Source organism: Crotalus tigris, unplaced genomic scaffold (genome assembly GCF_016545835.1).
Source record: "Crotalus tigris isolate CLP2741 ecotype Arizona unplaced genomic scaffold, ASM1654583v1 scf7180000019070.2622420, whole genome shotgun sequence".
Classification (NCBI taxonomy): Eukaryota; Metazoa; Chordata; class Lepidosauria; order Squamata; family Viperidae; genus Crotalus; species Crotalus tigris.
Genome location: NW_024097360.1, coordinates 834,341 through 857,602, shown reverse-complemented (window position 1 = coordinate 857,602; position 23,262 = coordinate 834,341). Strand labels below are relative to the sequence as shown.

At 39.6% G+C, this 23,262-nt stretch overlaps 1 protein-coding gene across 12 annotated transcripts in view; it reads right to left on the bottom strand.

Moving 5' to 3' along the window:
* Window positions 1–23,262, bottom strand: part of PAK5 (p21 (RAC1) activated kinase 5) — a 134,922-nt gene that overhangs the window by 59,680 nt on the left and 51,980 nt on the right. For 6 of the 12 annotated variants that reach the window (XR_005558648.1, XM_039359427.1, XM_039359436.1 and 3 more), the window contains 3 exons: window positions 22,005–22,132; window positions 17,038–17,431; window positions 5,710–5,924 (listed from right to left, as the gene is read on the bottom strand). Coding sequence is in view for 11 of the 12 variants with exons in the window: in XM_039359427.1 (XP_039215361.1) it covers window positions 5,710–5,924; window positions 17,038–17,098 (276 nt within the window). In the remaining variant the exon portion in view is untranslated. Of the gene's footprint in view, window positions 1–5,709; window positions 5,925–17,037; window positions 17,432–22,004; window positions 22,138–23,262 lie in introns of all 12 variants that reach the window. The other 6 variants (XM_039359439.1, XM_039359435.1, XM_039359431.1 and 3 more) reach the window with 4 other exon arrangements.

Below are 23,262 nucleotides of genomic sequence, written 5' to 3'. Positions count from 1 at the left end.
CATCTCTATATCAGTGATGGCTGAAATACAGACACTGTCATTTACAGTCTTTAACTGTGAAGCCAGACTAGAAGAATGCCTTTTACAACAAAGAAATTCAAAATTAGAAGTGGCTACCTTTTGGGGGGGGGTAATGATAGGGTTAACCCCTAGAAAAGAAAGGCTTTGTCACTATGGGAGAAAAAGCCATCCTTAAATGAGTCAACTCTCTACATTCCTTTTCAAATGCAACTCCATGGTAGTCCAATTTTATCTGAGCACTCATAACTGGTGAACCAACAAAACCAAAAAGTGCTCCTCACAACCAATACCTCTTGCCTCTCTAACAAAACTCTTGAGCCAAGAGGCCTCCCAAATAATGAAGTGGATATTTTGAGAAGGTGTTCAATCCCACCCAAGGTGGATTGTACATTTCATCTTTCATCTGGCATTCTGGCACTCAAAGAAGTTTAGTACTAGTACTGTCTCCCCAGAACAGAGGTGAGGAACAATGGCCCTTTTATAACTTGTGGACTTCAATTCCCAGAATTCCTGAGCCAGCAGAAACTTGGCTGCCTTAGGAATTCTGGGAGTTGAAGTTCACAAGTCATAAAAGGGCCACAATTCCCTACTCTTGAACCAAGAGAAAGAATAATATTACTGATATACTAAGGACCCCACCCCCAAATTCCTGGGGAACTTCTAACAATACAAAGAAAGAGAAACAACTAACTGAAACATGGCAATCTAAGAAACTGGGAAAGCATTTGGAAAATTACTATAGTTAACCTATAGTTTATGTTGTACCCACCACAGTCAATCCCCATATTCAGATCAGAGCAAGCACAGGCATCATTCAGTACAACTGGCAAAAACTATAGCTTGGTGTTCATTTATTAACTGTCAGCAGACATCAAAAACAGCTAACCAGCAAAACAGGACAAAGGCAGGCAAAAACAGGGAGAGAGAAAACATGAGCAACAGGCAAGAGATAAAAGGACAGAGGAATTAATATCAACAATCCAGATTATCTATGTATCTCTGTCACAGAACTTTCCAGAGTGGCTGGAAATAATACAGGGTAATCAGCATGGGGAGTCCCAAAAAGAGGGACCTTTGTTTATTCCAGATTTAACCCTTTTATGTACATAACAGCAACATAATGGAGATGGAAGGTCTGGCCTTTATTCTACATTATGAAAGAAACATTTGGTAGCCAGGCATGATGTACCCCACAGTTGGGTGGAAAAGAAGACAAAGATCTCTAGTCCTACACACACACACACACACACACACACACACACACACACACACACACACACCTCTGGCCAATTAGTCTACTACTTGGGGCTCTGATCTATCTAAATTGATGCATTTGAACTATGATGCTGGTGTAAATTATTGCCTATATAATGGATAGCTAGAATAACCAACAGAGAGGTGCTGAACCGTATAAAACCAGAAGAAGCCAAAATCACAAGACTATGTCTGATTTACTTTGGTCGTGTCAAGTGTGCAAATTCATTGGAGAAGTCAGTGATACTAGGAATGGTTAGTGGATCAAAAAGCAGGGGTAAGCAAAGAATTTTCTGGCTTGACACTATCAAAGCTGATAAAAAGCTGGACATCCAACAAATGAAAAAAGCTGTGCTTGACAGGGTAGCATGGAGAACGCTTGCCTATAAAGTTGCCAAGAGTCGGACATGACTGAACAGTTAAACTAACTAACTCTGATCCGTGAACCATGGATGCTCAGGTACCCACTGATCCTTGGGCTCCAACCACCTGCTTGCCCCACCCATCTCTTTGAGTTTCCTTTCATTACAAAATAAACACTGAAGGGGAATTGGAATGTGGCAAAGAAAAAAGCCAATCGTGTCTCCATCATTACTTTTGGGTCCCACAAAAAGCTACAACTGCATCATTAGAAAGAAACAATGGGAGGGAGGACATTGCCTAGAGGGAAAACCCCCTCAACCTTCTGGCATGATAAATACAAATGCAATTTTGAGAGCATATTATTGGTACTCTAATAAAGTTACTGTTGAAGTAGGTGTGGCCAGTAATAAATACAGATTCCCCAGAAGGCAGACTGGTGAGATTTCTCCACCACTTCTTGTATTATTCCAGGATGTTGTTTATCACATTGGCTTTATGAAAGACAACATCCTGGAATAATAGAAGTGATGGGAGAAATCTCACCAGTCTGCCTTCTGGGAAATCTGTTACTGGCCACATCTACTTCAACAGTCAATTTACAGAGTGCCAATAACACGCTCTCTCCAGTGATGGCCCACATGACCCAGGGCAAGCTGGATTGCTTCAGCTGTGAGAAGCCTGGTCTAAGGCTTCCTGAAGCCGATGAGAACTGTGGCCCGCTGCAACTGAAGAGTTTAACTGAGCCACAAAGTTGAACGTGCCTGCGAAGCAGTGGTACGCACCGAGCAAGGAAGCGGTATGAGCTTTGAGGGTGTGAGTGTCTGTATTTCCGCGACTCATGCGCAGAATTCACACCGCGCCTTCCCATTGGCGATCAAGGGGGCTAATCGTGGTAAATACAAATCATTTTTTTGAAAAATAAAGGGACGGATTACAATATTGATGGTGAATGTAAATGAAAAGACAGTTTCCAAAGCCTTCCTCTCCCATCGAGGGAAACCTGAGTCGCCTGGTGTGACGGGGCGCTGGACGAGCTGGGCCTTGTGGTGAAAAAAATAAGACATCCTCCAAAAATAAGCCCTAATGGGTCTTTTGGACCCAAATTAAATATAAGACCTGAGCTTATTTTCGGGAAAATACGGTAGCACTGAGGATGTTACCTACCGTAGTTAGGGTAATGAAACGTCTGCAAGAAAATAGGCAAGCTCAGAGAGCACCAGGGACCCCCTCAAGAAATAATTACTTTATGTTCAAAGAACAAAATTAAAATTGCCTGCGCTGCATTGGTGATATATACAGAACCTATCCTGTTTGACAAACCCCTGGAGAAAAATAAACATATTATTATTAAAGAATGAGTAATATAAACTGTAATAAAAAATGCATGGCTCAATGACAGTGCCTTTGTTCTACAAAAATTTCAAATTAAGCTCTTGATCTTTTCAAATAAAGCTCAAAATGGCTTTTTTTGTGAAATTCTGGAGAATTGGCTGCCAATTAGGGCAGAAAATATGCTTCTGTTCCAAGAATCAGATTAAGAAACAAAATATTTTATCTCTGTATTTTAATGTAACAACTCTCTAATCCAGATGTAGGTAAACTGTGGGAGTTTTTGTGTTTTTACATTTCCTAGGATCCTTAGAACAACTGATCACTGGTAAGAAGTGTTCATAGTCCAACAACATCTGGAATGCAATTAGCCACTTATTCCTTCTCTTGCAAACAGATTTGCTTGCTTGCTTGATTGGTATCACCAATTTCTCCCTGATTGCCAACTTAAGAATTATGTACTGTATTTCCAAATGCACATCTCCATCCAAAGAGCACATCTTACCAAGAGTTAAGGCCTGTCTTACAAGTAACTTCTCATAGTTAAGCCAGGGAACCTAATTAGATTTGCTGGATTTCTCATTGACTAAGATGCAAAATGCCATTGTTGAATAGTTTTTTGTTAAAAAAAAATATCTCAGATAAATATAATTTATGGGACTGCCAGGATAGACTTTTACACATTATAGTAGCAGAAACAATACATTCAATGCACAGAAAGATATGTTTTCATTTTGTGTCTCAGGTGTAATACAGTGTTAAGACTTATTGTATGTTAATGTGTTACATAAAAATTAAGTATTTTAAACTTTCACTTACTGAACTAAAATCAAACATAAGATCTTTACCTATCAGGGTCCAAAAAAGAGCAGCAATAAAGAAGGAAGTTTGGTAGTTCAATCTGAAAATAATAAGATATTATTTTGCAACAATGTTTTGCAACCTTTGTGATCGACAAGGTTGAAAAACACTGCTTTAGAAAATATTCTTCCAAATGAAACTTAGTTACAGAAGATCAATGTCATTGTTAATTTGGGCGAGATTGGTGAATTTCATACCTTTGTTCTAAACTAAATCTCGATCAATTCAACTTTTAGCTCATTTCAAACATATACTACTGTATGGTCTTGCGTGTATCCAAGCATTACCATAGGTACAATGTTTTCTTTTTCACACAATTTTCATAGTCTTCATAGAAGACTTCTTAATATCTTTGTTTTTTTACGACTGCACAGGCAAAGAGCAAGCAAACCACAATGCTTGTCCCAAATCAGATGTTTCACATTAATCTGAATGGGGTGGATATCTGAATATGGATTTGGATGGACTCAATTGCAGATCCCCAATATTTTGTGCTATTTTGAGAGCATGTTGTGGGCACTCAGAGAATGGCTACACATAGAAATCCTGGCTGAGGTCTTCCCAAAATAGTAGTCACAAAGAACATGAATGGGGGGGGGCATGATTGCAGTGTTCCAATATCTCAGGGGCTGCCACAAAGAAGAGGGAGTCAAGCTATTCTCCAAAGAGCCTGAAGGCAGGACAAGAAGCAGCGGATGGAAATTAATCAAGGAGAGAAGCAACCTAGAACTAAGGAGAAACTTCCTGACAGAACAATTAACCAGTGGAATAACCTGCCTCCAGAAGCAATGAATGCTCCAACATTTGAAGTTTTTAAGAAGAGACTGGACAGCCATTTGTCCGAAATGGTATAGGGTTTCCTGCCCAAGTAGGGGGTTGGACTAGATGACCTCCAAGGTCCCTTCCAACTTTATTATTATTATTATTATTTACAAAATACTAATCAACTAGGAGGAAAAATGGTGAGGTTATTTTATAGCCTCCAAGATGGTTATGGTCACTCCCATCTTACAGAATTGTTTTATTCTGGACAAGAAGGCACATTTACAAAGTGTTAGTCTGAAATTAATCACCCTTTTTTATTTTCTAAGAATGTCAATGGATCTGCACAGAGTCCATGCATGTTTTCAGAAGATCCTATAATACCTACAATAGAGCAATAGTTAATGACAGAACTGGTAATAAGGGCTAAGTTATGAGAGAAATATCACTGAAGGAATTCATCTATATACTTCTTCATTGAAAGTTCTTTGTGGATTTTTTGCAAGAGATGGAGAAAAAATCAGATTTTGACATATGGATTTGATGTTTGTTAAAATTTAAAAAGGGAAATGGACATTATATTACAGTCTTAAACTAAGAATTGAACGTAAGTCTTCCCTATATCCTTGAAAGAAATCATTTTTGTGTATTTTTTCCTTTCTTTGTTCTTTATACATTTTTGCACTTATATCTTCATTCTCTCTTTACTTTGTATCTTATTCTTGGTTAGTTTATGTTGTTTTTTATGTGTAAAATTAATAAAATTATTAGATGGCAAAAAAAGAAGAGAATTCCATTTCTACTTTGTAGCAATTCAGCATTTTTTAAATATAAAATAAAAATGTCTTTAATCAATAAATAAAACACAAGGGACTGGAAGCCAAGCAAGGCAATTGATATCTGCACGTGCACCCTATATCAGTTGCAAGGCTGTATCAAATGTGGATATTATCCCTTACTTTCCTTCAGTGAGATGCACGAACAACATTAATGTATAAATGTCTACACAAGGTAAGTAATTATTGATTAGTTAGTTTTTAATCTTTCTAGTTTTAAAAAAAAATCTAATAAACCTATCGTAAAGGAAAGAAAATGAAGGGGGGGAACCCGATACAGTACCTTCATAGGCGCAAGCTGAATGGGTGTGATGCATGAAGGATCCACCATTGGCTTTGGCCTGTTTGCTGTGTCTGCCAGCAAACTATGCCATTGTTGAGGTAGTCCGGTGAATTTTTGTTCTCTGTGATCAAATCCAGTGTGTACCCTGTGTTCAAAATTGGAAGGGCCAGAAATTTCAATCTTTTTCTTTTTCTTTCCAAACATGATGGAAAAACCTGAAAAAGAAGGAAAAATGTGGTATAAGATACACATTACTAAGGACACGTGGTGCATACTAACAGAATGTATACTGATGATTGGATAGCAAAGAGGACAAGAAATGAGCACAGAGCTGGTGACATATAAATAATACAAATTCATGTTTACTGCATATGTCTCTCTCTTTCTCTCCCCCTGCTTTTGCCTACTTTTTTTCTTTTTTGCCAGTTAACGTATTTTTTCCTGAGCTGAAATAAGCGATATGTACACTTGCTGTAATCTAGAATTGACTGGAAGTATGCTGGGTGCAAACTAAACTGGAAATTGTCCACAGTAATTTTTTCTAACAGAGAGGCTATAGGCCCAAGAAAGCTTACTCTGAGCACCCCAAAGTAACTCAGCCATTCAACATTCCAATTTATTTTCAGCCACTAGATCAGGGGTGTCAAATTGCCGGCCCGTGGGCCAGATGCGTCATGGTGAAACCACGCCAACCCTATTGCCGGCAATGGAAAAAAAGTCATGATACGTCGCAACATGTCATGTGATATTGCGAGTTTGACACCCCTGCATTAGATCAAGCATTCAGCTGAACCAGCACTCAGAGCCCAATGTCACAGATACTCATTAGGACCTAAAATATCCTAATCAAGGAGCATTTTTTCATGCTTTCAAACTTAGCAAATAGCAATGAAACTGGGATTGGAAAATCTCATACTTGAAGAAGGGTAACTACAGCCCCTGGAGATGAAAATGGGGGCACCATCTAGCTCTCTGAAGTCTTTGAGATAACAGATCCAGGAGAAACCCAAACCACAAAAACTGAGAAAGGATATATTATTTATGACTGGAATAATTCTAAGAATGAAGACAACAAACTGAAAATTGATTCAAAATTGTGTTTAGCTAAGTTAAGACAGGCATTAAAGACAAACTCAGGAATGAACAATAATACTTCAATGTTCAGAAAAAATGGTAAGCTCAAAATTATTAGAGAGCAAAAATGGTGTGGAATATGTGCAGAGTATCTCTCTATTCAGAAGACACTAAACAAAATAGTGTAAAACTTTCTAATGAAGAATCTGTTATTAAGTATTAATATAAATACTTTTATAAAATATCAAATAAAAAAATTATATTTTTCTCGTTATATTCAAAGTTCATGATGAAATTTCCCTTAAGAATATAATTGCTAGACTGGAGGTATATCAATATGATTGAGCCATGCAATTGAAGGGAATTCTCTATACCAGAGGTCCCCAATCCCTGGCACGTGGCCCACTACTGGGCTGTGGCCTATTGGCAACCGGGCCATGGTCCAGCAATCTTGGCTTGTGCGGGAAATGGGTCAGCTTGCACATGAAGGTGCACGCAGCTCAACTCTTAGTTGAGCTGTGCGTGCATTCACTCGTGCCACCAGTTCTCCTCTCTCCCCCCCCCCAAGCTGGGCTGCCAAGCCGCAAAGGTTGGGGACCCCTGCTCTAAACCTATGAAGGAAAGAAGAAAAGAACTGATCAATTAAAGCAGAGGTCTCCAAACTTGGCCGCTTTAAGACCTGGGGACTTCAACTCCCAAAATGCCTCAGCTAGCATGGCTGGCTGAAGAATTCTGGAAATTGAAGTCCACAAGTCTTAAAGCAGCCAAGTTTGAAGACTTCTGAATTAAAGGGTGGGGGTTCATTACATCTATGTATCACATAGGGCAATAAAATAAATATATTTTATTCTGGTGGCAAAGTTGCAAGGCTTTCACATACATAAGTTTTCAGTATGCTTTTTGCTTCTGGAAAAAAAAAGAGATGCATAAACAATAGAACAGCACTGATGCTATCTTCATAGCATGTTGTTTGCTGGTTGACATTAAATTTTGATAGAATGGAAACTCATGCACTCCAGATGATGTGGGCTCCAATTTATGCTACGAAGCTTTTTCATGCAGCTTTCTATTATTTGCTTGAATTACTTTTACTATATAGATGGAACTGTTACTTTTTGTTTGTTGTCATGATGATTTATTTACCTTGTCCTTTGCACATGGAAAATATTTTGCTTCTGTTAGAATTACATATATAATTCTTTATCCTTAAATTTAGGGGCAGGAAACCTGTGATTTCCAAATGTTGCTGAAAACAAGGACAATAATAATTTCTTAAATATCAGTCCCAGATTCCATCATCAATGCTCATTTTAGAAAGAGTTGCCGGAAATTATACTTGGAGAGTTACAGGTTCCCTGCTTGTGCTCAAAACAGAACCTACACTTTTTATATAGAAATCTATGCTGCTGGAGTTGGCCACTTTAGGAGAAAATTGCCAGTCTTTCAAACATCCACCCTGCTCTTATGTTCCACAAATCTGTTAAATTAATATCTGCAGTGTCTTTGGTGGTCCATGCAGATGATTCCTGAAAAAATAAATAGTGCGTTAAAAATGTAACTATGGACATACGAAAATTACTGCAACTCAACTCAGATCAAAGGGACACGCCAAGTAAAGTCCACAGCATGAGAAAAGGGATCATTTTTTTTCTTGATCAACTTTATCAGATTGTGAAAACTGTCGTTTTCTGGAAAACACCTACTCTGACATGTAGGCTTGGAATAATGTGATTCCAAGATCAAAGGAATTGAGTTTTCCACCCCTCTCTGTGAATAGACAGCAATCTGAGCAGCTGAAATTAGTTCCATTCAGTCATTCTGGTCCAGAATAACACAGAAAAACCTCTTTCACAAAACTGTTCATCCAGATTTTGGGAGAAAAAGCTAAGGGGGGGGGGGCAGGATATTGGCCTCCTTCAGTTCAAAGTTACAGCAGCTACTTGAAAAACTGCTTCCAGACTGACTTGTGAGACAATCCATCATAGCTCTTATTTTCTTGGAGAGGAAAAAAAAATTCTCTTGAGAGGCCACTTACTATATTTCTTAGTTTTTCTCCTCACTAAAATAGCACTTTTGCTTCTGAAAATCAAGCATTATTAAAGAATCCAGCACTGCATCAGTCTGTAATCACAGAACTCTATGCTCTGAGGCTTAACAGCATGATTGCAATCCTCTAGGAGGATGTGAATTGCTAAATTTTTTAGCTTAAAATTGTGTTTATTTTGGCCTTCTGAAGCTTCTGCCCTTTTTGTTCTTTTAAAAGGGATTCCCCAGCAATAAGTGAGCCCTCTCAGAGATTCAGACCCAAAACAGGAGGGAGGGAGGGAGGGAGGGGAAGAAAGGAAGGAAGGAAGGAAGGAAGGAAGGAAGGAAGGAAGGAAGGAAGGAAGGAAGGAAGGAAGGGAGTTTCACACTCTCTTATGACTGTGTATGATATAAACATAATGTATATTTCATGACATTTATCTACAGGAGGAAAAATCAATAAAATTGGCCAACTGGAAATATTCCTTAAATTATTTATTTAACAGTTCTATGTTCTATGTATTTTATTTTATTTTATTTTTTTGATAATCACAAGCCCTGCTGAACAAGACCAAGATTTTATTTGATCTAACTGTATTATTTCTAACAGAGATCAGAAAAAAGTTTCTGCAAAAATCAGATGGGATTTATGGTTTTCGCAATGGATTGTCCAGGGTTGATACTTGGGCAGGGATTATGGGAACAGAAACACTACACACCTGGATGGAATTAATGCTGCTCCAAGGCAGAGGGGACTTATTTTTTGATCTTTTTTAACATTTAAGTCAAATTCACAACATTAAAATGAATTCAGATTCCAGATAGATACTCAAAGGAGACATGCATTGCCCTACATACTGCAAATATTGGTGGCTTCAAATGAAGCTTCTTATATAATTTCCTGACTTATTAACTTGAAAAAAAATAAGCACCCCTTCTGAATACACTTCTTTTTAGATTGAGGACTTAGTGGTTCCAGCCTATCAGTTAGGGGACCTTGACCAGAACATCTTTCTTTGTTCCATAAAGAACATTCATTCCTGACAACACTATAAAAGCAAGTGGATGAGAAGAATGTCTGAAGCATATTGTCAAAGATTTAACAGATTCCGCAAAAAAAAAAAAAAGGTACGCCATATCAACATTTCTTGATGAGCCAAATATGACAAGTGTATATTTTAATTGCATTTTAGAAAGCAAGTGATGTAATCCTTGGATGGGGTCAGCGGCAATGAGATTTGGGGGCTGAACATGTTTTTTTTCATACTTTTCCAGCCCATTTCCATGACAGCGTTGACTTCTTCATAGCGTTCCTCATTTTCTTTCTTTTTTTTTTTTTTGAGGGGTCTGTTGATGCACAAGCAAGCACTAAACAAAAAAAAATGTTTTTTACAAAAAGACAGTGGTACTGATGGAAATACTAATAGCAAGACTGGGCCTATCTAAACTATCAGGTAGTCATGGTAAAAGGTAGATTCTGGAAGAGCAGTAGGGTACTGGTGGAGGAGCACATCCTTTACTCTAGTTACTTGAAGTTAGTCTACTAATTCAAATGCAATGGAAAAAGGTGGCCTATGGACCCAATTGATGGGAAAGGCCACCACCATTCATATGATTTTGCTTCTGGAAAAGGAACACACATCTATGCTATTCACATAGGCAGCAAAATATTTTGCAAAAAATAAGTAAGTTAAAAATGAGTCGGATTCCGAGGGCAGAATCGGGGGGGGGGGAGGAAATATTCAGTCCAAATCTAAATCAAAATCTTCCTTGTAAGGTGGACAAGAGTGGCAAGTGAGAAATGGCTTAGAGTGCAGCTTTGTAACCAAAGTTTGAGGCTGTTTTCGTGGGCAGTCCTTGCTAATTACACGGCTTGAAATGCTAGGTTGTTAGCTTGGACTTCTGCCATAATTTGAGGTTCTCATACCAGCAGTGTATTTTTTTTTTTTTTTGCACTTTCCCTCATTCTACTTTAATCACTGATTCTGTTGGGTGTGTTGGTACTTTTGACTGACTCTTTCTGAACTACACGGGCCTGCACCCTGCTAGTTTGTACAATGAGTGTGTCCATGTGGTTTAGATAGCAGATGTTTTCCCACACTTTTGGCTGTTATTGATCAAACTTCTTCAGAGCTGGCAAACATTCTCTTATTACAGAAAAATGTGTGTGTATGAGAGAGAGAGAGAGAGGGAGGGAGGGAGGGAGGGAGAGGGAGGGAGAGAGGGAGGGGGAGGGAGGGAGGGGGAGAGAGAGAGAGGGAGAGAGAGAGAGAGAGTTGTTGATTCCCCAAAGCTTTCCACTGATGGCCTTCAAGACTTTGCCCTCTTCTGATATTAAATTGGCACAACAATTTTCCACTACAACTTAAGCACAGTTAGTTCTTCTACTGATGCTCTGTTTGTCATACAAGACTTCTGCAGTAGTAGGCTTCCCAGAAATGCTGCATTGAGGGACCTGATAGATGGGAAACATGTTACTGTAGTCTTGTTTAATAAACAAAGCGTGTGTAAGAAATTGGCTGGGAGGAGAAGTAACAGGAAGAAGAAAGTCCCTGGACGATGAAACCATAGGAAGGCTGTCTCAAAGGCACGTACAAAGGGCTAGAGAGACCGTGTTTACTAATCTTGTAATTTGCATCCTGCACTGTAGATTCTGCCTCAACAAATGACAATACCTTGTTGTCTGTGTCTTCTTGTGGAAAATAAGCAAAGTTGGACCTAGAGCAGGGGTAGGCAACCTTGGCTCTTTTATGACTCGTGGACTTCAACTCCCAGAATTCCTGAGCCAGCATGGCTCAGCTTGGAAACCTCTCCCTTTTCTCCTCAGCATGGCTGGCTCAGGAATTCTGGGAATTGAAGTCCACGAGTCATAAAAGAGCCAAGGTTGCCTACCCCTGGTCTAGAGAGTATATGGATGGAAAACTTCAATGAAACATGGAGGCAAGACTGGGGGCGGGGGGGAGTAGGGGAAGCCCCAAACTAAAAAAGCAATAGCCATACCACTGGTGCCAAAGAAGCAACATAGGAGTATCTATGAAGTCAACAGGAATCAAGCTCAATTCAAGGGAGACTTTGCCATACCTCTGTAAGTCTTGAGGGCACAGGGTGCTACTGGGTGACCTTGAGGCTCTTTTCCAAACCGTATCTTTTTATGACTCTCAATTCTACATACAGAATATTTATCCCTCACCTGAAAAGTGAAGGGTGTGACTCATGTTTGTGTCCAGTTATGCAAGCACAAGCCATCTCATGCATGTTCAAATACACACATATTTGGTATGATCCATTTCTAATCACACACATTCATTTCTAACACTGTATTCTTGCACGTGTAGTTACAGCAGATCTTTTGCTACTTTGCTAATCTCCTGGCATGTTCAAAGCCTAAAAATTAGTTGTTTCTCCCATCAGCCACTCCCCCAGTGTTACTGTCCCAAAACGGTCAAAAGCAAACACTGAAACAATTCCAAGCCCAGAGCTTTCTTATTGTCGGAAATTCTGCTAAAACACACAACACCTTGTTCATTGTTGAAAATGCCTTCACTGGTCACACCACAGCACAGCAGGATGACCCAGGTGGCTGCCCCATGAGAAACATCCAATAGAGACTCACAATGAAATAAATTCAACTTTTTTTTTTAAAAGCAAAGACAATGCGGATTTGTACAGCGAGGGGAAATGCTGGCAGGGAATAAGCAAAGAAACACTGTTGTCTTTCTGAAAACCTTTTCTAATTTGGCCATTTGAAACAGCTCCACCTTGACTTTTCCAGTCATTGTATCTTCATACCAACTAGCTGACTTTGAATGATCTTGAAAACAGCAGGAGTGGACCCAGTTACTATTTGGAAGGGAGATTATGAAGAAATTCTTGGTCTGTGGACTAGATTGAGAAGTTGAAAACAATGCTTGAAGAAGGCAGTGGCAGACTATTTCCACACTGCTGTCAAGAAAACCAGAGATGTATTTTTGCCTAGGAGCAAAAGTCTACAATTTACTTGAGAGTGCATGTTGACTTTCGCTGAATACTTTTCCCAATAATATTTCCAAAACACACTAATACAAAGTAGACCAAACCAGCAAATAATGCCTCTATGAACGAAACTAGCATGTCAGGGAGAAGGTCTTGAACGGGTGATTGGATAAATTCTGGGGGGGATACAGATATAAATGGCTATAAAGTATGAAGGAGAGACTTCACACAAACACACTCTCACACTAAGTCAAAAGGACCTTCGAAAGGGGTACATATGTCCTATCTATATGGAGTTCCCATAGCCTCTACTTCCAAGAAGGAGAGGCATATGACCTAATCCAGTACAGTCATTCTTCTTTAAAATTTATTTTTTTAAAAAATAAATTTGGTATCTAGTTTTTCATAAGCATGGCAAATTTTGGAAGGTATGAGAACACATCCAACCTCATGAATAGAACCTATCTATTGTGGCCAAGCCCCAAATTTACCATTGGAATAAGTATTTATTCAGCAGGTTACAACACATTCAAGGAAAATCCATAAGGCCATATAGTATTTTAGGCATTTGCAGCATATTAAGCAATGCTTTAAGAATTCTGTAACAAGGAAAATTATTCAGTAGCTTTATAACCACATCTGTGATGGGTTAGGGATACCCAGATTAAATTGTACAATATGAAAACAGAGATATTTCATAGACTTTGCAAACGTGTTTAATGGAGGGTATTTTAAAGCTTTAGTGTTACGTGGACAACATAAGGGGGCAGGGGGGAGAAACATCAGAACATTGGACATATGTCTAGATCACCACATCAGCAATGAGTCACTACGGTAAGTGCCACTGCAAAGGCACCCTTTGGGTTACATCCATACCCACTACTTATGTGCCTATTTCCATGCTTGTCCAGAGTCCATTAAGCTTTTAATGCCCCACAGAGATTTATGCACCCTATACACAGGGAAGCATGCTATTTACAAAATAATAAGATATTGTTTTATTTAATGCTGCATCTAGAATTAATGAAATTGATTTCCAAACAGGTTAGAACGGTTACCAAAACCTAAAAATCATAGTGGCTCACCTCTCCCCCCCCTCCCCCCCCTTTTCATAAAGATATAGAAGGGATTGTTAATAGTCAGGGAAGAGAGATGTATGTGTCAGAAAGTAGATGGATGAGAACACGAATATATGTTTGCACTAGCCAAAAGGAACAAAATTTAAGCAGAAGTCTCAAATTTATTTCTGCATTAATAAAATGTATTACTATTAACTGAACCTTTCTATAATTGGAAAAAGATAATAATATAGTTGTCTCAAATGGTAAAATCAATTTATATTGCACATAAGCTCTAAAAGTCTTGAAAATTCACTGACTACATATTACAAGGGGAACAGCCATGAATGTTGGCATTGTTCCACTAAAATCACCGCTCTGCAAACAAACATGAATGTTTGAGCTATATAACATTTACTGTACCAAACCAAAAGTAAACGGCATTGCTAGAAAACTCAGACTCACAAGTCAATGAGAAAAAAGGTCCCTTTTTTTTCCTAGCAACGCCGTAGAAAAAAATTCATTTCACTGGATTTTCAGAAAATAGGACCTTTTATAATAAACTATGTAATTTTGTAGCAAACGGTGGTTCGTCGAACAAGCCACCATGACTTGCTTTCCACACACAGCTAAGTCATAAACTGCAGTTTACGATCCTTCATTTGAAGCCAAAATACCACCATGACTTTGCATGATATATAAATCGAGCTACAATGGCTGGAGGTGCTCTCAGGTTTCAACAGGTCTTTCCAAAAGGAATGCAATGTACAGTCTGGATTAAAAGTGCAAGATGGGCTTAACTTGGAAATGGGCAAGTTAGCGAAACAGAAGTCAGTTATCAATTTTTTTTAGTTTTTTCATCTTGCCTTTATTATTTTTATAAATAAAATAGTTCAAGACGGCAAATATACCCAAAAAAGATAGACCCCAACTTACAACAGTTCATTTAGTGTCTGTTCAAAGTTACAATGACACTGAAAAGGTGACTTATGACTGTTTTTCACATGACCACTGCAGCATCTCCATGGCCACGTGAACAAAATTCAGACGCTTGGCAATTGACTCGTATTTATGACGGTTGCAGTGTTCCGGGGTCATGTGATCACCTTTTGCGACCTTTGACAAATAAAGTCAATTGGAAGACAGATTCACTAAACAGCCGTGTTACTAACTGCAGTGATGCAAGAAAAGACCTAAAAGGGGGCAAAATTCACTTAACTGTTCTCGCTTAGCAACAGAAATCTTGGGCTCAATTGTGATTGTAAATCGAGGACTATGACTTCCTCCTACCATATATTCCCCACAACAAGGACTTTATGAGGTGGGTTGGGTCGAGAGTGTGTGACTGGACCAAAGTCACCCAGCCAGTTTTCATGCCTATGAAGGGACTAGAACTCACAGTCCTCTGGTTTCTACCCTAATGCAATAACCACTAGGCCAAATTAGCCAAATTAATTTTAGCCTGAATAGCCCTAGGATTGCATGCGATACAGTAGATCCTGTTTCAGCAAGTGGAAGCATCTGAATCCCTTGTCTGGGGTTGGGAAAATATGGTTGGGATTGGTTGAGACTCTGATGTTGTTGTTGTTAATTGCGAAGTCGTGTCCGACCCATCGCGACCCCATGGACAATGTTCCTCCAGGTCTTCCTGTCCTCTACCATCTTCTGGAGTCCATTTAAGTTCACACCTACTGCTTCAGTGACTCCATCCAGCCATCTGATGGGGACTACCTAAAAACTCCAGGGGTGTAGGCTTCACTGAGAAATTGAACGACTCCCAAAGAAGGCAACGATAAATTACTTCTACTATATGTTTATATATTAATATAATATAATAAATATAATATAATATAATAATAATATAATATATAAATACAATATAATATATAATATCATATCATATATATATTTAGCACATATGTGTGTGTGTGTGTGTGTGTGTGTCTGTGCGCTAAATTTTTGGATTGCTAACAAAGATTTCTTCTTCCCATATTTGGGGCAACAGGTGCATCAAAAAACAAACGAACAAAAAAACTCAAGACATATGTATGTATGTATGTATGTATGTATGTATACACACACACACAAATATATATAAAAATAAAAAACACCCTCTCTGTGAAGGCACCAGGAATAAATCTCGCCTTGAAGGAGACTTGACTTATTACTAGTCAGAGATGGCTGCTTCCCATTTAAGAGGGAAGCCTCATATTCGGCATCTAATATAGGATAAGTATCTATCTTGGGTTTGTGGCAGACTGGATCAGCTGTTGTATTAAAACAAATGTTGGCCTGGATCCAGCATAAATGACTACCCTTAGTCATACTAAAATGAATAAGACTTAAATTGGTCATAGACTATTTTTCTCAGATTTTAGAAAGGCTCTTAAACTTACTATGAATCTGCCTCTTAACGTCAGTGAACACTGAACACTGCAACTGGATTTGCAACATGGACTGATTCCTCAAAATAGTAGCAAAAATCTGATTATTATGAACAGGTGCATATAAAAAGGTCCATTTTCATAATATCAAATCAAACCTTGCGAACTAATGCAGAAAGCAGATAGGACAGACTTGCGACTGAATAAAGGCAAAACTGCCATAACTGGAGAAAACATGGTGCATTTATACCTGCCAAACATACATATGTGCATATATGCAGCAATAAAATAGAATAAAATGCTACATCAGCTTTTCTACAAGTGAGTATTTTGCAAAGCTAGATTAGCTACTAAACTGTGTCTCCATTTCTGGTATCTCTTGCTTTAAAAAAAATAAATTAGTTTATATTAAAATCTAGATTAAACAATTAAAATTGCCTGCATTTTACACACTGCATTTGTGTGAACAAAATTGTCATGTTAAGCAAACTAATCGTATTAACCTTAATGAACTCATAACAATATTTAATTGATAGCCATTTCTAGAAAGGGCTGAGGTATATTTAGGCCTCTACCAATTAATTACCTAAGCCTTACATTATAAATATTTTAAAAGTTGGCAAAGAAAAAAAACCCTTCATTTTTGTGAAGATAATCAATGTCAAGATACAGTTCAATATTAGGAAAGCCTTCTATATCCTGGTCAGGCAAAGGAAATAATAATCTTCAACAAAAACACAGAAATGGGCAGATCTATGATGGAGTAAGTAAGGCCAGCTACATCTGAGTGGCAAATAAGATTTTTGTTCACTTACCTCCTGAGGAGCAACAGGTTCTAAACCCAGAACATGATGGATGGCAGTTGTTTCTGAACATCTAGAATTAGATAGCCAAGAGGTAGATCAAGCTCGATTGGTAAATTTCTAAGCAATTTGCAGCAGATCACCAAAGATTTCTGATTCCCGTTAGATTAGAAATTGAATGTGGTTATTATTATTTTTTTAAGTACTCTGCCACAGATGACCATATGCTGCTCATCACGTCAATTCACTGCCGCGGTATTCAACCATTTTAGCATTTGGTGTCAGAAATTGGGACATGTAGAACATCTGTAGTCTTGAATGCAGAAGCTGATGGAAGTTGTGTGTAGGATGTGATTGTCTCCATTCCCAAGCCACACTTTTATACTTGTCTCTGGTTGATGGATTTCTATTAAAACAACAATAACAACAACAACAACAAAGATTCCCAGAAGCCTGAGACAACTCAGCCCAATACAGAAGCACATCTGGTCCTGGTTTACAGTTTTCTTTTCCCCTCTAGCTTTTAAGGAGTGAGATCTCATCTTGGCACCAGTTATATTCACAATGAACAATACATGCTTTCTTTCCCTCATTTTGTTACTGGCTCGAGATGAGATAAGCACAGAACAATGATACAGATTTGCTCAGCTGCTACTAAAAATGTGTCCTTCGAGGAAGCTGAGCTGTGATGCTCAGTGCATTGTTTTTATACCACTGCTATAAATCTATAGACATTTCATCTGAGAAACAGATTTATTTTTAAGCCAGCATCTAAAAGCTTACCCCCCTGGTCTAACACGCTCAGTGTTAGTGAATCAAACTCAAGTTTGATTACTTTATTGCATTTAGAATTCATTCCACTTAAGACGAATAAACCTGACCCGTCAACAGAACAGGGCTGCATAATTTTTGAGAACTGCAGGTAGACCTCAATTTATAACCACAATTGTGCCCAAAATTCCCACTGCTAAGTGAGGCAGTTGTTGAGTTGTGCCCCATTTTACAATCTTTCTTGCCACTGCTGTTAAGTGAATCACTGCAGTTGTTAAGTAAATAACACGGTGGTTAAGAGACTTTGGCTTCCCCACTGACTTTGCTTGTCAGGTCACAAAAGGTGATCACATGACCCTGGGACAGTGCAACCATCATATATATCAGCTAGTTGCCAAGCTTCTGAACTTTGATCACGTGATCATGGAGGTGCTGTAATGGTCGTTAAGTGTGAAAAACAGTATGCGTCACTTTTTTCAACACCGTTGTAACTTTGAACGGTCACTATATGAATGGTTGCAAACTGAGGACTACCTGTACACATTTAGCTTTTCCGTATTTGGCTTCACAATGCAAGTAGGAAATGAAATATAAGGCAAATGAGCATGCTGGTCCCACCGATTCCAATGAAATTATGGTACAATTGTCTAACAACCTTGGAAGCGTTGGCATCCAACATACACATGCTGAAAGTGGCACAGATTGCTACGCTGTGTGTGTGCGCCTACAAGCACTGAGAGGGCACCAAGTGAGCAGGGCCTGTTGCTCCATCTGAAGCTTGTTTTTCAGTGCAGAAAAGCTGCTTTAGCTTCCTGGATGCCTCCCTACCCAGATGGGAGCCACCTGCTGCTCCTTCTGCAAGGACAGATTGGGCAGCCAAAGGTAGCAAACTTGGCTTCAATCTCAAATGATACGAAGTTGGTCGGAAATAGATCATTTCTGGGACAGAAAAAAGGCAAGGCCGATCAGAGCAACGTCCACCTTCCCAAATATCTATTGAGAACGCAGGTGGTCCTTGACTTAAGGTCACAACTGGGCCCCAAATTTTCACTGCTAAGCAAGACGGTTGCTAAATGAGCTTTGCCCCTGTTTTATGATCCTTTTTCCGCTGTTAAGCAAATCGCGGCAATTGTTAAGTGAATCGTGGGGTCGTTAAGCGAATCTGGCTTTTCCTCTTGACTCTGCTGTATTGGAAGCCTGCTGGGAAGATGGCAAATGGTGATCACATGACCCCAGGACAATGCAACCGTCATAAATACATGCCAGTTGCCAAACACCCAAATTCTGATCATGTGACTGTAGGGATGCTGCAATGGTCATAAGAGTAAAAACCGATCATAAGTCATTTCTTTTCAGCGCCAATGTAACTTCAAACAGTCACTAAACGAATGGCTGTAAGTTGAGGACTAGCTGTAGATATCCCATCTCCCACAATCTCCTCCTGATCCATATTCTAACTAAAGACTCTTCCTTCTTGAGCTTATTGCCCACCCGAGAGGAGGCTTCTATAACTAACCACCAAACAAAAGGGACTTGAGGTAAATAAGTCATCCTTTCTGTAATTCCCAGCTTTCTCTCTTTACACACAATGCAAGATAAGGTCTGTGTTGCTTTCTTGCAATCATAAAAATTGAGTGTCAACGAGCTGATTTGTGTATTCAAGCTCACATTGAAAGCCTATGTGTTGTCCACCAGTCCCAGAAGCCACATCACAATACTAATTGCCCAAAGAAAAGAACCACTGCAAAGAACTGCTATTTTCCTGCCAATCCTGGTAAATTAGATATCACGCCTCTGAAAAGTAGTCACCGATCAACTTTGTAATCACATCCCTGCAAAGAAAAGCAAATAATCTGTTTTCCATCCATATTAGGGTTTGCATGTGATCATTCTAGTTCCTGGCTCTGCATTTTTTAAACAATCTGTATAAAAATTGATACATATACCCAGTAGTGGGATTCATATATGTGAACAACCGGTTCTCTATGTGGATGCTGCTTCTGGAAGTCCATTCTGGGCCTGGGCAACAAAAAATTAGCTACCGGTTCTGCCAGAGTGGTGTGAACCGGCTGAATTCCACCACTACATATATTGAAATGCATAATTTTAGAACATTTTTTTCTTCACAGAATACAGCAGTCTAGGTTTATTAAAATGCACTTATTTACTTTAAAATGTATTTCATTGTAAATTATGGGTACCAAATGCATGTTGCTCTGCTTTTTGATTTGCCAAGTTCTGAAAAATGATACTTTATTCTGTACATAAATCAAAGACATGCACTGTAATTCATAAAGATCATAAAATATCGCTATATATCAGTTTGCCACAAACTTAAGTCTTTCAGCGTGAATCTGGATACCAATGACTGCTTTATGAACTCCCAACACATCTGGAGGGCATTTGGTTGGGAAAGCAGATATAATTGATATTTTGATTGCAAGTTATCAATTTATTAATATGTGGTACCAAAAGTGATAAGGGACAGCTTGTAGAAAGTGTAACTAAATATAAAGAGTTAGAACTATGCCAAATTTGTAGGTCCTTTTGAATAAGCAATTCAAAGCAAGAGTAGCATGAAAAGCAAATGTATCCTGGGAGTTGTTTATGAAAATGATGAATGGATTTGTCTATTTTAAATTGGCTTCAATTACCCTTACTTCCTCCTACTGTAAAATCTATTGAATTGCAAAGAAGAGTGATCTCATCCTCATTCCACACAAACTCATTCGAGATATTCTATATGATGATTAAATGGAAAGACACAATAATGAAAATGGTTGAATGTTGCCAATTCCATAGCAATGAGAAGCAATAAAGGCTGAAATCTGGGGGAAAAGGCAAGGTAAACATAGCCTCACTCATTCAGATAGACATGCTTTCCAGTAAACTACTGTATACTCTGTAGCACAATTGGTATAGTGCAGTGGTAGCGAACCTATGGCACGCGTGCCAGAGGCGGTACTCAGAGCCCTCTCTGTGGGCACGCGTGCCATGGCCCGGAGATGGCAACCATCCCTCTTCAACCAGCTGCCTGCTAACTCGCCGAGGTCCCACGTGGCCGGATGCATCCCAGCATGGCTGGTTCCCCCCCCCCATCCCATCCCTCCTAGCCTTGCATGCTCTCCTTTTCCTGGGCACGACTCACTGCATCACCTCCTCAGCTGTCGGTCAGCCTTCCAGCTCAGAGGCGGCTTCTCTGAACTGCTGGCGGTGGGCTGCGGAGCCCCAGAGTGCACCGGTCGAGGGGCCAGAAGGCTGTGGCTGCTGATGGACACTGTTGGCCCCCATGCACTCGCTGGCCTCTGTGTGTGGGGGTCGATAGTGTCAGGCAGCAGCCTCCCCGGCCCGACTTGCCTTACCCTGCAACAATGGCACCTCTGCCCTGCCACGTATTGCCTCACAGGATGAGCCTTCTGCCCACTGCCCCACCTGCCAGAGACCCCCTGAATCTCTCCCAATCCTGCCTGGCCCCCACAGGCGTCCTTCCCCATGAGCAACATTGAGGTGACCATGCCCACCTTGGCCACACCCACCCAGTCTGCCATGACCACCACAGCCATGCCCACCCAGTGGGCCATGCCCATCTGGCACCTGGTGATAAATAAGTGGGTTTTGGTTTGCAGTTTGGGCACTCAGTCTCTAAAAGGTTTGCCATCACTGGTATAGTGGTTAAAGTGTTGGACTAGGTCTGGGGGAGATCCAGGAGCATCTAAAGCAGCACCAAAGTGTCATGGCAAGATAACTGAAGCCCTACCCCTTTTTAACATCCATGTGATATGTGACATGGATGTTAAAAAGAGGCAGCCACATTATTATGCTGTTGATGTCAACGCTGCTAACATCGGATGTTCTTGCTTTGACAACAGATGAAAATGCAGCCATTTTCCTCTATGCTTTTAGAATTAGCTGGTGCTGGGAGGGGGGTTTGGAATGAGAGTTCAGTTAGTCATAATAATAATAACTCTGCCATGGGAATCAAAGGACAAACTGGGTCCAGAATTGATAAAGTTTTGGCAGGCTGGAGAGCTGGGGAGAAAGCCCATGCTTCAAGCTAATTGGGGAATGTGCTTTATGACCGTTTATTGGGGATGGGAATTGTACTTTGTTACTTTGTACCCAGGGGAGAGGAATTTAGTTTTTTGGTTCAACTATGTAGTACCAATGCTTTGTTTCCCGAATAAAAGATTCTTTAAGGAAAACAATACCTCGAAATTCTTTTGAAGGGTTTCATCTGTCGGAACCATGATAGTTGATGTCTTCTGCAGATGCCCTGACCAGGTTCCACCCCATATTCAGGCACAGAATTCAATAGGTGACTTTGGGCCAGCCAGTCCTGCACTGGGATCAATCATAGGCATAGATAAGATTGCAATGCCCAGAACGCTTAGTTAGAATTGAGTCACACTGACCACTAGGACATGCTTCTGAATTGCCTGGATTGCTGTATACATATGTCTTCCTCTTGATCCAGAATCGAGCGGATTAGTCGGTCTTCATCTTGTATAACCAATACCATGTGCTTGTAAAAACCACTGTGATATAAAAGAGCTGTGATTATAATTTGGGAAACCAGAAATGAAATTGTAGTCATGGGTCAACCTTTTCTTACTAATTATGTCGCTGTTTATATTATACTTACATACAAATGTGCACTTTATCACTTCCCGAAGTTGACAGCCGGCACATTTTGCTTTTTTGGTCTCCTCTCATATGGAAAATGTTATGAAATATTTATTCTCAGTTGTCCCTTCTTTGAGAACATGCACTTTGCTTTTTAATGCAGTTATTCTGCTAAGACCAATAAAAAGCCCACACAAAAGCAAACCAAATTTTCAATCATTCAGCAGAGCTGAACAAACGTCTCCTCAATATCCTTCTCAGATCTCCTCCAAACCCAATCAAGCATTCAGTTACAAAAAGTCAAAGTGGGCTTGAACATATTTAAAACATATACTAACCAGAGCACTTTGCACACGTCATAAAGACCTAAATTAAAATAGGAATTCCTGTCTCCCAATGCTCACTTTTGGGTTTTCCTTCCCCACAACAACTAATTTTTGCTGTCTGTTCTGGATGCACATGCAAAATGTGTTGTGGTTTGTCCCTGGAAGGAGAAGCCCAATCACACAAGTGCTTGTGTTGTCTCAAAGGGGCTTTTTTCCAAAATGGCAACTGGACGTTCCTTGCTGTTTTTTTTTTCTTTGAAAACGTTTCGCTTCTCATTCAAGAACTGAAGAAGCTTCTTGGATTGAGAAGCAAAATGTTTTCAAAGAAAAAACCCAAGAAAGTCCAGTTGCCTTTTGGAAAAAAGTACCTTTGGCACAACCATTACCTGGATGATTGAGAATCTCCATAGATACAGTAAGTGCTTGAGTTTTGAAGCCAAAATGGCAACCCCCACCCCAAGGAGGAGGTTAACAGGAGGAAAGGGAAGAAACATTAAGAGAGGAGAAATGCTAAACA